The 16,068-nt window shown below is 46.5% G+C and overlaps 1 protein-coding gene across 1 annotated transcript in view; it reads right to left on the minus strand.

Annotated features, from left to right (window-relative positions):
* TECTA (tectorin alpha) overlaps positions 1-16,068 on the minus strand; it is a 107,428-nt gene that overhangs the window by 5,476 nt on the left and 85,884 nt on the right. The window contains 5 exon segments of the mRNA XM_023744715.1: positions 4,908-4,995; positions 6,243-6,405; positions 11,148-11,396; positions 11,798-11,961; positions 15,269-15,471. Of these exon segments, the coding sequence (XP_023600483.1) occupies positions 4,908-4,995; positions 6,243-6,405; positions 11,148-11,396; positions 11,798-11,961; positions 15,269-15,471 (867 nt within the window).

The following is a 16,068-nucleotide window of genomic DNA, read 5'->3' on the forward strand; positions in this document are numbered from 1 at the left end:
AGCTAAAGGAGTCATCATCACCAAACCAGTATTATATGAAATGCTGAAAGGTATCCTTTAAGAAGAGGAAGAAGAAGAAAAAGGTAAAGATACAAATTATGAACAACAAATACACATCTATCAACAAGTGAATCTAAAAATCAAGTGAATAAATAATCTGATGAACAGTATGAACTGGTGATTGTAATAGAATCAGGGACATAGAAAGAGAATGGACTGACTATTTTATGGAAGGAAAGGGGTGTGGGGGGTGCGGGAAGAGATTGGACAATAATTGTGCACCTATGGATGAGGACAGTGGGTGGGGAGTGAGGGGGGAGGGTGGGGTGGGAACTGGGTGGAGGGGAGTTATGGTGGGAAAAAAGAGGAACCAATGTAATAATCTGAACAATAAAGATTTAATTTCAAAAAAAGAGTGGTGAAAGCGGTCTCTCTCTTGGTGTGCTAGACTCTTGGGTTGATGGCAGGAGATGCGCTCCCTATTACCCATGTGGCTTATGGCCATATGGGCCTCCACACATGGACCAATAGACTTTAATTAGCTGGGATGCTGAACCACTCTGACAGTAACGTGGAAAGGAAGCTCTGGACACTGGCCTGCTCCTGGAACCCCAGTTGCACCTTTTCCTGGACTGGCTTCTCTAAAAAAAACAAAAAAAAAACTTCGATTCCACTAAAAAAAAAATGGGCCAAGAAGGAGATCAGGCAAAGAGTGGTGAAAGTGGACATCCTTGTCTTGTTCCTGTTCTTAGGAGAGATGATTTTAGTTTTGGCCCATTAAGTATGATGTTGGCTGTAGATTTGTCATATATGGCCTTTTTCATGTTGAGATATGCTACCTCTATTCCCACTTTGCTGAGAGTTTTTATCAAAAATGTGTGTTGGATTTTGTCAAATGCTTTTTCTGTGTCTATTGATATGATCATGTGATTTCTATCTTTCAATTTGTGTATTTGATGAATCACGTTTATTGTTTTGTGAATACAGTACCAGCTTTGTATCCCTGGAACTAATCCCACTTGGCCATGGTGTATGATCATTTTAATATACTTCTGGATCCAATTTGCTAATATTTTGTTGAGGAGTTTAGCATCTATGTTCATCAGGGATATTAGCCTATAATTCTCTTTCTTTGTAGTTTCTTTATCTGGTCTAAAATTCAGGATGATGCTGGCCTCATAAAAAGAGGTTAGAAGTGTTCCTTCCTCTTGGATGTTTTGGAGTAGTTTGATGAGTATAGGTGTTAGTTCTCATTTGAATTTTTTGTAAAACTCACCTGTGAAGCCATCTGGACCAGAGCTTTTATTATTATTATTATTATTATTATTTTATTGCTTCAACGTAGTCAGTTGTTATTGGCCTTTTGGGTTTTCTGATTCTTCCTGATTTAGTTTTGAGATATTGTATTTTTCTAGGAATTTGACCATTTCATCCACATTGTCCAGCTTGTTGGCATATAGCTGTAAATAGTATTTTCTTATAATTTGTATTTCTGTGGTGTCGGTTATTACTTCACTCTTTTGTTTCTGATTTTATTTATTTGGGTCCTCTCTCTTTGTTTCTTGATGAATCTGGCTAATGTCCACCAATCTTGTTTATCTTTTCAAAGAGCCAGCTCTTGGTTTCATTGATATTTTTGTATTTTTTTTAGTCTCTATGTCATTTATTTCTGCTCTAATCTTTATTATCTTGTTTCTTCTACTTACTCTGGGGTTTTCTTGTTGTTCTCTTTCTAATTCTTTAAGCTGTAGAGTTAAATAGTTTATTATTAATTTTTCTTATTTTTTGAGGTAGGCCTGTAGTGCTATGAACTTCCTTCTCAGGACTGCTTTTGCTGTTTCCCAGAGATTTTTGGTTGCTGTGTGTTTATTTTCATTTGTTTCCAGGAAGTTTTTTCTTTCTTTCTTGATCTCATTGGTAACCCATTCATTGTTTAATAATATGCTATTTAGCCTCCATGTGTTTGAATGTTTTTGAGTGTTTTTACTGTAGTTGATTTCTAATTTCATTCCACTGTGGTCTGAGAAGATGCTTGATATGATTTCAATCTTCTTGAACTTGTAGAGACTTGTTTTGTGTCCTAACATGTGGTCTATCTTTGAGAGTGACCCATGTGCATTTGAGAATGTATATTCTGAAGCTTTGGGGTGTAATGTTCTATAAATGTTGATTAAATCCATCTGATCTAGTATATCACTTAGACTCTGTTTCCTTGTTAATTTTTTGTCAGGAAGATCTATCCAGTGAAGTCAGCAGGGTGTTATAGTCCCTTACTATGACTGTATTGCTGTTGATCTCTCTTTTAAAGTTCTCTAGATTTTTAAAAAATATATTTATGTGCTCCTATATTGGGTGCATATATGTTTACTAGGGTTCTATCCACTTGTTGGATTGATCCCTTTAATATTATGTAGTGACTTTTTTTGTCTCTTGTGATGGCCTTCATTTTGAAGTCTATTTTATCATATATGAGTATTGCTATCCCACCTTTTATTTTGTTTCCATTTCCATGGAATTTTTTTTTCCATCCCTTCACTCTCATCCTGTGTGAGTCTTTTGTTCTGAGATGGGTCTCTTGTAGACAGCATATAATTGGGTCATATTTTTGTATACATTCAGCTACTCTGTATCTTTTGATTGGAGCATTCAATCCATTTACATTTAAGGTTATTATTGATAGGTACTTACTTATAGCCATTTTCATTCTTAATGCCTATCTCTCTCTCTTTCTTCTCATTACAGAAGTTCTTTTAGCATTTCTTGCATTGCTAGTTTGGTGGTGATAACTCCTTTAGCCTTTTTTTTTTAATGGTCTGGGAAGCTCTTTATTTCACTATCTATTTTGAATGATAACCTTGCTGGATATAGTAATCTTGGTTTCAGATCCTTGCTTTTCATTACCTTGAATACTTCATGCCATTCCCTCTGGCCTGTAGAGTTTCTGATGAGAAATTAGCTGACATCCTTATGGGCGCTCCTTTGTAGGTAACAAATTGCTTTTCTCTTGCTGCCTTTAAGAGTCACTCTTTGTCTTTGGTTTTTGGCATTTTAATTATGATGTGTCTGGGCGTGGGACTGTTTGCGCTCTTGCATGGGACTCTCTGTGCCTCCTGAACTTTTGTGACATTTCTCTTTACCAGGTTAGGGAAGTTTTTGCCATTATTTCTTCAAGCATGTTCTCTATGCCTTGCTCATTTCTTCCCCTGCTGGCACTCCCATGATGCAAATATTGTTATGTTTCATGTTGTCCCACAGCTCCCTTAAACTTTGCTCATGTATTTTAATTGTTTTGTTTGTTTGCTTCTCTGATTGAGTGATTTTTTTTCTATCTTGTCTTCTAATTCACTGATTTATACTTGGCTTCCCTTAATCTGTTGTATATTCTTTCCAATTTGTTCTTTATTAGTTCTATGTCAATCTTTATTCCCAACTGATCTTTTTTCATAGTTATTATATCATTTCTCATGCTGTTGAGTTTCCCTGCCATCATTATTCTGAACTCTATGTCTGATAAATTTCTTCTCTTCATTCCATTTAGCTCTTTTTCTAGAGAATTCTCCTGTTTTTTCACTTGGGGCTTGATTTTTTGTCTCCCCATTTTGGCTGCCTGTTTGGGTTTGTGTCTATGTATTAGATAGATCTGCTTCTACTCCCAATATCTAGTGCAGGACAACGTCAGACACTATTTGTGACTGGTCCTGAGTACCCTGTTTGGAGCTATCAACAATCCACAGCTTGTGGCTCCCTCTGCTGGGGCTGGGTGCCTTTGGAAATGACCAAGATGTGCTTTTCCTAACCCTGGGCCAAGAAGGAGATCAGGCAAAGACTCAAAGCTTCTAGAGATCTGCCTCTGCCTGCAGTCCAGTCTTGATTAGTATCAGGATATTGACCACGGAGTGGGGTGAGAGGTCTTCCAGCAGGGTGGGGAATTGCCTTTTCCCCAGGCCAAAACCGCCTAGATAGCAACGGTCCACCAGAGAAAGATGTCCTTCACAGGGTGCAAGAATGACTCAGCACAGGAAACTCTGTTGGTTGCCCTCCGAGCTCCAACCCCAGACCCCCCAACCCTAGACTCTCCTCACTCAGCTTTAGTCTACTTTGCCCTCCCTCTGCTGGAGCCCAACGTGAGTGGCTGCACATGAAATTTTGTGCATTGGCCCTTTAAGAGGGTGCCTGCATTTCCAGCCGTCTCTCTCAGGCAGACAGCAACCCTGCTGCTTTTCACAGCCTGATGTTATGTGGACACCGTTATCATTTCTGATGCTGTGGGCTGGGGTGCCTAGCTGGGGGTTTAGACCCCAAGGTTCTCAGTGGGAACTCCCACAGCTGAGACATCCCTCTGGAACTTTAGCTGGTGTCTGAAGGAGTCTAGCCAGCCCTTTGGAGCCTCTGCCCTTCCTATTAGACTCCATGTGGTCTCCTCTTTCCGTCCTTAGTTATCAGGGTTCTCTCCAGCTAGTCTTCAGTTGATTTTTCAGGGTGGTTTTTCTATAACTTTAGTTGTATTTCCAGTTTGGTCCTGGGAGAGTGTCAGTGTACCTTCCACTTACTCTGTTGGCATTTTTGAATCCCATATAAAATTATCAACTTAAAATTCAACCTGTTATATTTGGTCAAACATGTAATTAACTGACCCATAATGCATTGGCAGGGCCAGACCAAATGATTTGAAGGCCACAGGCCAGATGTTCCCCACCCCTGCTTAAAAGAGAGGGGAGGAAAAGGAAAAGCCCAGTGTGATTGAGTTTTTAATAGTCAAGAAAAGGGTTTCATCATGAAGTGGGCAGTGTCTTCAGCTCCTCATTCACTAGATTCACATTACAGGTGACGCGCAGACAAGAGTTGCCTCAGGCCTTCCCCTCCCCTTGTTTTAATGATTTATAGTGTGTTTTAGGAAACATACATACTTTTTCTCCTAATGGGTCCCACTGAAATGATCTGTTCTTTAGGTTCTTTGGTATATTCTGTGGCAATCCTGGAATTTTGTGGGCAATTCTGAAAGACAGAACACCAGGGGAAATTTTACACGATCAGGCTGGTATCTCTTTTCCACCATGATTCCGCCTCCCGAGGCAGTGGTTGCAGCCCCGAGCACCATCACTGTTCAGATTAATGCGCCCAATGCCTTCTCGATCACAGAGCCCCCGGACTCTAGGCTCTCTGTTGAAGAGACTTAAATGTATTCTCCGCACTAGAATTAGATGCATTCCTGGGAATGAGGAGTGCTGTATCTCATCAGACACTAATTATGCAGCAGCACGTGGAAGAAGCTCTGACTATAATTCACATCTCAATTTTGTAAATATGGGGTAAGCAGGAAGCTGGAGTGTTAAAGGTTAGGAACCAGTGCAATAAAATCTTAGTGACATTAGCCATACAGGTGGGAAATACATCTGGCGTGGAAGAGAGGATCGGTTTGTCACCTCATCCCCCTCGCCCTTCCAGAGCCTCAGGCCCTGGCATGGCTCTGGATGAGCTGCAGGGCAATCCCTGGCTAAGGAACACCTAGATGGCCTGGCAGGTGTGGCTCAGTGGTTGAGCACTGTCCTATCACAGTTCGATTCCTGGGTTGTGGGCTTGATCCCCAGTAGAGGGCATGCAGGAGGCAGCCGATCAATGATTTTCATCATTGATGTTTCTATCTCTCTCTCTGTCTCCCTTCCTCTCTGAAATCAATAAAAATATATTTAAAAACTATAAGTAAAGAATAGCTGGATCAAGTGCATCTTGAACCAGGAGTTTGCTTCTCAGTGGAGTGGAGGTTGGCCCCAGTGTCCACCTCAGATTCAGGTGACCTGGCTCCTTGAGACTCTGATGCAGGTGTTCTCAAATGGGCCGCCTTTGCCCCCAGGGGCCAACTGGCAATGTTAGGAGACATTTTGGGGTGTTTGAGCTGGAGGAGCTACAGGCATCTAGGGGGTAGAGGTCAGGGAAGCTGATAAATGTCCGACGATGCACAGAACAGTCTCCACCCAAAGAATGATTTGGTCCAAATGTCAGCAGTGCCGGGTTTGAGAGACCCTCACCTGGTGTCACACTGGACAGGTGGACACTGCGGAGACAGAGGGGTCAGTGGCACTGTTCCGCTGTGTCCTCTCTCTCACTGTCTCCCCAGAGGTGACTGCTGCTTGCAAGCCCCCGAGGACTTCCAGGGGCCGTGAGACCTGAAGGACCCTGAGGAGTCACATAGACCCTGGCACGTGTGACCCATGTTGGGAGATGGGGCAGCGAGATTCACTCACTATTTTGCAGGAGTACTTCTCCGAATCGCAGAGTGACACTGCGCAGTGAAGATGGACTTCATCATAATCCCCGATGAACTTGAAGACTGTGACGTGAAAGCGGCAGGTGAGGGAGACCCCATTCTCCTCGATGCCAATGGTGTTGTCTTTAATGTTCTGACACCTATTCAGAAAAAATAATACCTTTGCTTCTTATTTTCATACTAGAGGCCTGGTGCACAAATTCGTGCATGGGTGGGGTCCCTCTGGGTGGCCTGCCGGGATCAGGCCAAAACCTGCAGTCCAATGCCACCTGCTGCTCCCACTCATCCTGGCCCCACTGTGCCTGCCATGGGCTCCCGCCCAATCAGTCCTGATCAGGAAAGGCTCGAACTGCCACGGGAGCACTCGCCAGCCAGGAGCCCTGTGTCTGGCGCCCTCCCAAGGGGAGTGGCCTGCGGGATTGGGCTGAAACCAGCTCTCTGATATCCCCCAAGGGGTCCAGATTGTGAGAGGGCACAGGCCAGGCTAAGGGACCCCACTGGTGCACAACTGGGCCAGGGAGGGACCGCAGGAGGGTTCAAGGGCATGTCTGGCCCATCTTGCACAATCCCGATTGGCTGGACCCCAGCAGCAAGCTAACCTACCAGTCAGAGCATCTGCCCCTGGTGGTCAGTGCATGTCATAGCAACTGGTCAACCAGTTGACTGTCTGCCCCCTGGTGGTCAGTGCACGTCATAGTGAGCGGTTGAGCAGCCTTTGCATATCATTAGCATATTACGCTTTGATTGGTTGTTCAGTTGTTCTGCTGTTCGGTCTATTTGCATGTTACCCTTTTATTATATAGGATTTCATATAAAACCATTGTAAATGGTAAAAATGCCTTTGCATGTGAAAGTGACCTCTGGATTGTGTGGGTTTGGCATGTATGACCACATCCTCATATTTATATCGTTTGTTTTGAAAACATCAAATAGCACCTCCAATTAGGACCCTAACTGCATCTAAAAACAGAATGACTGTGGGGATGGAACTCAGTTTCCCTATGTTTCAGCTTCTTATGCTGCTCGCTCACACTGCTGTGGGCTATGATATCAGGTTAACAAACTCAAGGTTACCTCTGTATGTTCTTCACCATCCATTTTGGGAGGAGCCCCTGATTCAACCCTGTTGGGAGTTCTTCCCACACGGAGACTTGCAGCTGAGATAAAGCCGTCAGGGATGAGCGGGAGCACTGCTCGGAGGCAGGCAGCCTCTTCTCTCCTCTGGTGGCACTGACAGCGGGAGCCGCCCTCAGGCCCACAGATCTTGCCTCCGGGACTTAGAGTTCCCCAAATGTTCAGTCTCATGCCCCGGGTCTTCTCACGTCATGTCTGCCCACCTGGGAGTCTCTGCAGCTCATCCCGCTCAGCACCTGCTCTTCCTCCCACACCAGCCTAGGCTTCCCTCCTTTGTAAATGTCCCCTCCCCAGCGGCCAGGCAGGAACAAGGGGCTGCTCCTGGTTGGCCAGTAGCACTGCTGAGCCCCTGGAGTGCAAGAATCAAGCCATGCACCCCAGGGTGCCTCCCTCACGCACAGGGCATGGGGAGTCTGCGCTGGATGCAGGAATTGAAGTGACGCATTGTGCTGCGTGGCCCAGGGTGGCTCATTGGAGCTAAGAGGTTCTTTACATGATAAAGATACAAGGGGGACGCTTTCCTTAGTTGCCTTCCCCCAGCACACAGAATTAACTAACTCAGTAGGAGAATTATAAACGAAAATAGTTCTTCACCATCCCTATACCTATTCAGTTTTGTACTCAGGCTTCAAGGCAACAGTTTCTTAAATGCGCTGAAACAAAAACTTGCTAGACTGTTTCTTGTCACTGTTACTATGTGAATAATCTAAGTTGGCTCAAAGATTCTAAAACAGTCATAGCCCTGATATGCAAGCCCCTCCCCCTTAACCAGACCCCCAGCTACGAGAGATTACTTAGGTTTTGGTCTCAGAAGAACATGGAACCGAAGGAAGGGGCCCAGGGGAGCAGAGCTGGGCTGTTTGCGTGCTGCCTGCGTGTGAGCCAGTCAAGCTCTAGAATTCTCTGTCCACCCTGAGGAGAAAGCCCCCCAACCCCTCCCCCCCCGCCCGCCTAGGCACCCGGAGAGGAGCGGGAGTGACTTGCATGTACCCAGGCTACTTTCCGAATCACTGATGGACGCTGGCGCCCTCCCTGCGCTCCACCAGCCGGAAGGAACAAGGACTCCTCAGAATTCTTATGAGCCCATTTTGCTGCTCATTCACTCAGCCCTGAGCATCACGTTTCATGCAAGTTCGCTGGAGACACACACACTGCTAACCAAGGTCAGGGGACTCCTGAACTAAAATTCTCCCACGTGGCAGAATCCCTGTATGCCCAGTCACAGTTCAAGTCCCAGGCCTTCATGGAGACCCTGGGGAAGCCGAGGTTTAGGAACACACTCACTTGCCCACTCCCCCTCTTGGGGTCAAGTCTGTTAACTCCCTTTAAAAAATGCTCAGTGCCACAGCGACCTTCAGAGGAGGCACAAGCCACATCACCTGGATCTGCATTTGGTCGTGGCTCAGATCTCAGCCTTTCATTATGGGAAGGACCATGACAGGAAGGGGAGACGAGGAGGAAGGGAGAACAGTGACACTAGCCCGGGCATCTCGGCCTGCAGGACACCAACTGGTTACCAAGTCCTTCCCTTTGCCTAGAAGAAGCTGGAAACCAATTCAGAAAGTCAAGTGCCTCAGTGAGATCTTTCCTGAAACTTCCACATCACGCCTGCGCGCCCAGCCACGGCCACGCCCAGCCAGTGGGGTTGGCTGTGTACCTTCCTCCTCTGAGCCTGTTGCATCTGCAAAGCTGTGGCTTTTTATTGTTTGTCTGCCCAGACCACACCCTTCTGCTGATGAACCATTCCCAACCTTAAAGCTGATGCACATGCCCCCCTCCCCCATGGTGCTCCCCCGAAGCCGGCACCTTGGCATACGAAATCCTTGAAGGTGAGTGAGTCTGAGAAAATGGCAGAAGCAGGAAGGTCACCCTGACTTTCTCCCTGACCCTTTCCACCTGAGACAAGTCGTAAAACCTTCATGGGAGAGGTGCCCCCTGACACCCCAAGGAAAGGACCATTCTTATCTTCGAAGACAAAGGGACTCGGAGGAGAAGCTGAGCAGATGACACTACAGTCACTTCATGCCTGGCCGGTCCCTGCTCCCTGCCTGTCCCTCCAGCCCAGCATACAGCACTCAGGTCCAACCACTGCTGTGGGTCTTCATTCCCGCACTGAAGGTTCCTGTGTCACATAAAACTTGTATTAAATACATTATGAAACTTTTTTCTGCTAATTTGTCTTTGTTTTCAGACCCACCAGGTGACGTCATGCTGCATCCCTACAGACACAGGAGAAGCGTGATCCCGGGAAGGCTCCCCATGCTCTCTCGGGAGCCGGGGAGCAGGGCTCGGGCGCTGCTGTGGGAATGTGAGTCTAGGGCAGCCAGTGTCCGGCAGAGGAGACAGAGATGGACAGAGCCAAGGGACAGAGCGAGGGGGAGGGTGCGGCAGCATCCGCCCGGTCCAATCGTCCCTGAAGCCACATCCACGGCTGGAATTGGTTTTGTGATGATTAAACGCATTGTTTTTGGGTTTTTTTTGCATAAGCTACTTGGAATTGGTCTCTCCTACATCTAATAGAAAAAGAAGTTGGATTAATAAGTCACCTGCCTTAAGGAGGATTGTATTAGGGGATGGAAATGTTCTAACTAGTTCATGGTGGTGCTCGTACTCCTCTTGTAAGGTTACAAGCATCACTGACTGTTACACTTAAAGCAAATGCATTTTAGTGCATACAAATTACATATGCAATCAAGCTATTAAAAAAGAATTACTGCTTGACACAACCAGTGTTTTTAAAAATTAAGATAATTATTATTGTTGTTGGATCTATAGTCTTCGTTTTTTCATTCATTCAATAAAATGTTGTTTCATAACCACTATATTTCAGAAAATATACTAGGTGCTGGGCATATAGTGGTGAGTAAAAAGAAACTCTTTGATTTTATAGGCTATTATTCTAATTCTTTTTAAATTTTAATAGATGTCCTAGTCACTTTCTGTTATTCTCCTTACATTCTTTCATTTTCATATAATTCACATTTATTTCAAACTGAAATTTAAAGTAGTGAGGACAGACCCTCTGATCACATGGAGAATATATTTGTAGTTAATGCCATGTGGACTTGGGGATCTACCAGCAAACTGCCGTGTGACTTTGAGCAACTTGCTTGCTCTCACTAACCTTGAGCCGTCTCATTCATAAAATGAGGCTTCTCACATCTACCTTCCAGGTTGTAGTGAGAATCTGATAGTTCATGGATGCAAAATGCTGGCCTTGTAGGAAGTCAACAAGCATTAGTTCCTATTCCCTTCTCTAAACTATGGCAGAGGCTCAGTGGAATGCTACGCTGCTGTAAAAAAGAAGGAATTCTTACCATTCGCAGCAGTATGGATGGACCTGGAGAGCATTATGCTAAGTGAAATAAGCCAGTTGGAAAAAGTAAGTATCACATGATCTCACTCATTTGTGGAATCTAATGGACAACATAAACTGATGAACAAAAATAGGTCCAGAGACATAGAAGCATGGAACAGGCCATCCAACCTCAGTGGGAAGGCAGGGAGGGCTGCTGGTGATTAAGAGATCAACCAAAGGACTTGCATGCATATAAGCATAACCAACGGTCACAGACAATAGGGGGTGAAGGCCTGGGCTGGGGGTGGGGGCAGGCTGGGAGAGGTCAATGGAAGAAAAGGGGGACATCTGTGGTACTTTCAACAATAAAGAATTTAAAAAAATAAAATGTGGTGTAGACTAATGTTACAGTGAAGGCTCCGAGGCTGTGCCTGGTGAGAGGCTACGCACCCTTCTTCAATGATGAAGTATCGGAGTTTGTCATTGCTGTCGCGTGAGGGTGTGGCATAGCACTTGTTCAGCGTCAGGATCAAATGGGTGGCATCAGCTCCGACCACAAAGACCCCGACGTACAGCACGTCTCGCGTGGTCAGCACCACCTCGCCCTGGCGGTACGGGTGCTTGTAGGAGGCATTTTTGTAGAGCGCCATCTTGGTGGTGAAGCTGCCCTCTTGGGTTGGAACGGTCAGGTTAATGACACTGAAAGGGAAAAAGACCATGAGGCAGGGGGCCCCGGCAGTTATGTTTACTCAGTTACCTGCCACTTCTCCAGCTGAACATGCAGAGGGAGGCAATGCAGGCGGCAGTGGGGTCCAAGGCTGCACTGTCCACATGGTCCCCTCCAGGCACGTGTGGCCATGAAATCATCGTAAATTACCATCAGTCCTCAGCAGCCCCCCACCCCCCCGCCCCCGCCCAACAGCTACTGTGCTGGATAGGACAGACAGAGAGCATGCCCGGCACTATAGGAAGTTTCACTGGGCGGTGCCACTCTCAGGCAGGAAGTCAGATACGGAAATAGGGACTGTTCTTTCTCGTGCTTCAGAGCTCAGAGCTGGCTGGCACCATGGCGCTCCCTTACCCGCCGGCCGCAGCCTCACCTCAGCATGGGCTTCACCACCGAGTCCAAGGAGATCTTGATGTCCAGCTCGTAAGCACACGAGAACTCCACGTTGATGGTCCGGTCCCTGGTGATGATGTTGCCTGTGTTGTTGGCGCTTTCTATCCAGATTGTGTTCTTGTACATGATGTGAGTGCCATTGGACTGCAGACAAAGGGGGTCAGAGAGCGTTAAATCTGGGAGGAGCCCATGGCTTGCATTTCAAATCCATGTCCTGAAGTGGAGAAATGGCTTCATTTCATACACCCCTACGAGGCCAGTATAAATCAGTATGGAGGTAGCCTCCGCATTTACTGCAAGTACTACAATAGATGCCAGCAGCACCCTCCAGTCAGACTCCTTGATGCCCACAGAGGGTGAGTTTATGAATTCTGGCTACAACCAGCCCCAGTTTCTCTGGGCACCCAAGCAGGGGGCAGCATGAAGCATTGCCAGCAGCAGGTCACGTAAGTCTTCTTTTAATTCTTAATTCAAAATCTCTCCTCCACCAAATCCTTTCCCAGACAGGCCCACACGAACCAAAATGAGCAAATGCAACTTCCTCTTCTTACTCCTTTCTCTCCCCGATAGAAGTGTTAACAACTCGTTATGAACAGAAAGAACGAAAGCACAGACAACAGGAGGGAGAGAAGCAGCGAGAGGCTGTGCTAACCTACAGTGGGGAATCCGACACCACAGCTGGAGCCCGGCTGCATTTCTCTCTCTTTTCTTTTGGTCTTATTCTTTCCACTTTATTTTATTTTTTTTTAAATCTTTATTGTTCAGATTATTACAGTTGTTCCTCTTTTTTCCCCCAATAGCTCCCCTCCACCCGGTTCCCACCCCACCCTCTGCCCTTCCCCGCCCCCAATGTGCTCATCCATAGGTGTATGATTTTTGTCCAGTCTCTTCCTGCACCCCCGACACCCTTTTCCTCCCGAGAATAGTCAGTCCACTCCCTGTCTATGCCCCTGATTCTATTATAATCACCAATTTATTCTGTTCATCAGATTATTTATTCATTTGATTTTTAGATTCACTTGTTGATAGATGTGTATTTGTTGTTCATAATTTGTATCTTTACCTTTTTCTTCTTCTTCCTCTTCTTAAAGAATACCTTTCAGCATTTCATATAATACTGGTTTGGTGGTGATGAACTCCTTTAGCTTTTTCTTATCTGTGAAGCTCTTTATCTGACCTTCACTTCTGAATGATAGCTTTGCTGGGTAAAGTAATCTAGGTTGTAGGTTCTTGCTCTTCATCACTTTGAATATTTCTTGCCACTCCCTTCTGACCTGCATAGTTTCTGTTGAGAAATCAGCTGACAGTCGTATGGGTACTCCGTTGTAGGTAACTAACTGTTTTTCTTTTGCTGCTTTTAAGATTCTCTCTTTGTCTTTTGCTCTTGGCATTTTAATTATGATGTGTCTTGGTGTGGTCCTCTTTGGATTCATTTTGTTTGGGGTTCTCTGCACTTCCCGGACTTGTAAGTCTATTTCTTTCACCAGGTAGGGGAAGTTTTCTGTCATTATTTCTTCAAATAGGTTTTCAATATCTTGCTCTCTCTCTTCTTCTGGCACCCCTATAATTCGGATGTTGGTGCGCTTGAAGCTGTCCCAGAGGCTCCTTACACTATCTTCGTATTTTTGGATTCTTTTTTCTTTTTTCTTTTCTGGTTGGGTGTTTTTTACTTCTTCGTACTTCAAATCTTTGACTTGATTCTTGGGATCCTCTAGTCTGCTGTTGGATCGCTGTATAATATTCTTTATTTCAATCAGTGTATGCTTAATTTCTAGTTGGTCCTTTTTTATATCCTTGAGGGTCTCACTAGACTTATTGAGGGTCTCACTAAATTTATTGGCGGTTTCTAGAAAATTCTTGAAAAACCTTATAACCGTGGTTTTGAACTCTCTATCCAGTAGTTTGGTTTCCTCCATTTCTGTCATTTGTGACCTGTTTCTTTGTCACCGCATTTTGGCTGCTTCCCTGTGTTGACAGAGTGGCTTTCTGTGCTAGGTGTCCTATAGGGCCCAGTGGCTCAGCCTCCCCAATTATCTGAGGTGGACACTCTTGGTGTACCCCTTTGTGGGCTGTGTGCACAATCTTGTTGTAGTTAAGGCTTGATTGTTGTTGGTATCACTGGGAGGAATTGACCTTCAGGCCAGTTGGCTGTGAGAATCAGCTGTGTCTATGGTGGGAGAACTTCTGTGCTGGAGACACCCTTATGGGGCAAGACTTGCTTCAGTAGGGCTTTGGTGCTCACTGAGTCTGCCCCCCTGAGTGTGTCCCTTATGGATCTGAGGAGTTGTAATCTGGATGGTCCCACTCTGACCACTGGGTACACTGGCTCTTGGATCTCTAAAGGAGGTGCTAATTTAGCCTTTGCCTGAGGCTACCCAGCAGGAGCTATGGAGAGATCTGCAGATTCCTCTTCTTTGTTTGGGATTTGGAGGTGCCCAGATGAGGCCCAACTGTGAAGCAATGCAAGCTGCTGTGGGGCCTTGGGCCTTCTTTTGGATGTTCTGGGTCTCTCTGACCCAGCTGCAGTTTGTTAGGTAATTGTAGATTGCAAAAGGCCAGGTTATTTATATGCAAAAACCTCTGCCACAGCTTGGGTGGGGTGGGGTCTCAGGGAATCAACAGGGCGGAGCAAACAGCTATGGCTGATCCTCAGTCCTGCCCTAAGAGGTCCTGGGTCTCAGTGTCCTGTGGTAATCCCTGCAAGCACCTCTGAGAGAAAGCTGCCCTTGAGTTCTGCTCGATGCCAGACAGTCCAGTTTCTCCCCGTATGAGTCTGGGTCCCCAGAGACTCGCCTGGAACTGGAGTTGAGAGCAGTCAGGAGTGTGTGTCTCCCTCCAGATTGAAAAAGACAACCACGTCCTCAGTTGCCAGCCCTTTCCACATGCGCCTCCGTACCTCTGCACTTTACTTCCGCACCTCCTCTGAGTCTCAGTGTGCTTTTCTCTTTCCTTCTAGCTGTAGACTTTCCACTCAGCCAGCCTTCCTGTGGTTCTGGATGATGTCTGTTTTGTCTTTTAGTTGTATTTTTGAAGTGGTTGTGCGAGGCAGCAATTTCAGGTGTTTACCTATGCCGCCATCTTGGTTTCTCCAAAGCTGTATTTTTTTCTGCATTTCTCTTAAATGATACCTGGGATGCCCTGATCCCCCAAAACAGCGAAACCAGCTGTCCTGACCTGAAGGGCACGAGAGGGAATAACATTTTGTCAACACACAGGACAAAGAATGACAGCAGACAGAGAGGGCTCAGGGAAGAGGCTGCCACCTATTGCACACTTCCAATGTAGCCATAATTCCGCACAGACAGCCATTGTCCTGACAGGTCATTTGCATGCCCTTTGCTGTTTTCCCAGGAGGCTATTCCTCACTGGACGGACCTGAGGCGCTGTCAGGGCAGTCAACGCACCAACACCTGGACAGCTCCCCCCGCAGGCTCTCCCGCCAAGGCTTCACCTGCACGATGTTCCCGCAGTTGCCTTTGGTGTTGTTGATCTGAAAGGAGATGAAGTCTTCCCCTTCGATGCCCGTGCACTGCCTGTCATTGACCCTCACGCCCTCTCTCTCGAAGCCGAGCTGGAAGAGTTTGCACTTGGAGATGGACACCTCCATCTGGGACGCCTTGCAGGTCACCTCCGCATCGATGATGTCGTGCGAGTCTGTGGGAAACAGGACGATGACAGTCAAGAGAGTGGGTGCTGGTCTTGCCAGAGCCAAGACAGCATCCATGGCCGTTTCCTGTAGAAATGGCTGCTAATCTGCAGGAAGTCTGTGGCGTTTCTAACTGAGATTTGCTCAATCCAAAGGAGTCTATGAGCTCATTCAGAGCAACAACTGGGACCTTGAAGAGTCTTTTTTAAAAGAAGAAAATACTAATGAAGTGTCTTTTCTTCCTAAACCCAGGACTCCCCCACTTGCGTAGTAACTGCTTTTCTGCAGGCTCCAACCTGCCTCTGGCTCAGGGAGGCCTGGCTGAAGGACCCACCGAGCAGGACAGCACTGGCCAGGCCACCGCAACCCAGTGCATCCCCAGCTGAGCACCAGGAGCTCTGGATACTGACACAGGGATGTGCCGGCTGCCGTTCCCAGTGAGCAAGCAGCTATGGAGACCAGTTTCTGTCTGTGCAGGGCCAGCATGGGCAGCCCAGCCGCCTCCTCCTGGGGAGCCTTGGCCTCAGGCTCCGCAGTCTGACTGTAGCTTAGCCGGTGCCGCCCAGTTCTGGGCTCAGGCAGGGCGCGGCGGGCTGAGGTGTGTG

This window comes from Myotis lucifugus, unplaced genomic scaffold (assembly GCF_000147115.1).
Source record: "Myotis lucifugus unplaced genomic scaffold, Myoluc2.0 scaffold_484, whole genome shotgun sequence".
Taxonomy (NCBI): Eukaryota; Metazoa; Chordata; class Mammalia; order Chiroptera; family Vespertilionidae; genus Myotis; species Myotis lucifugus.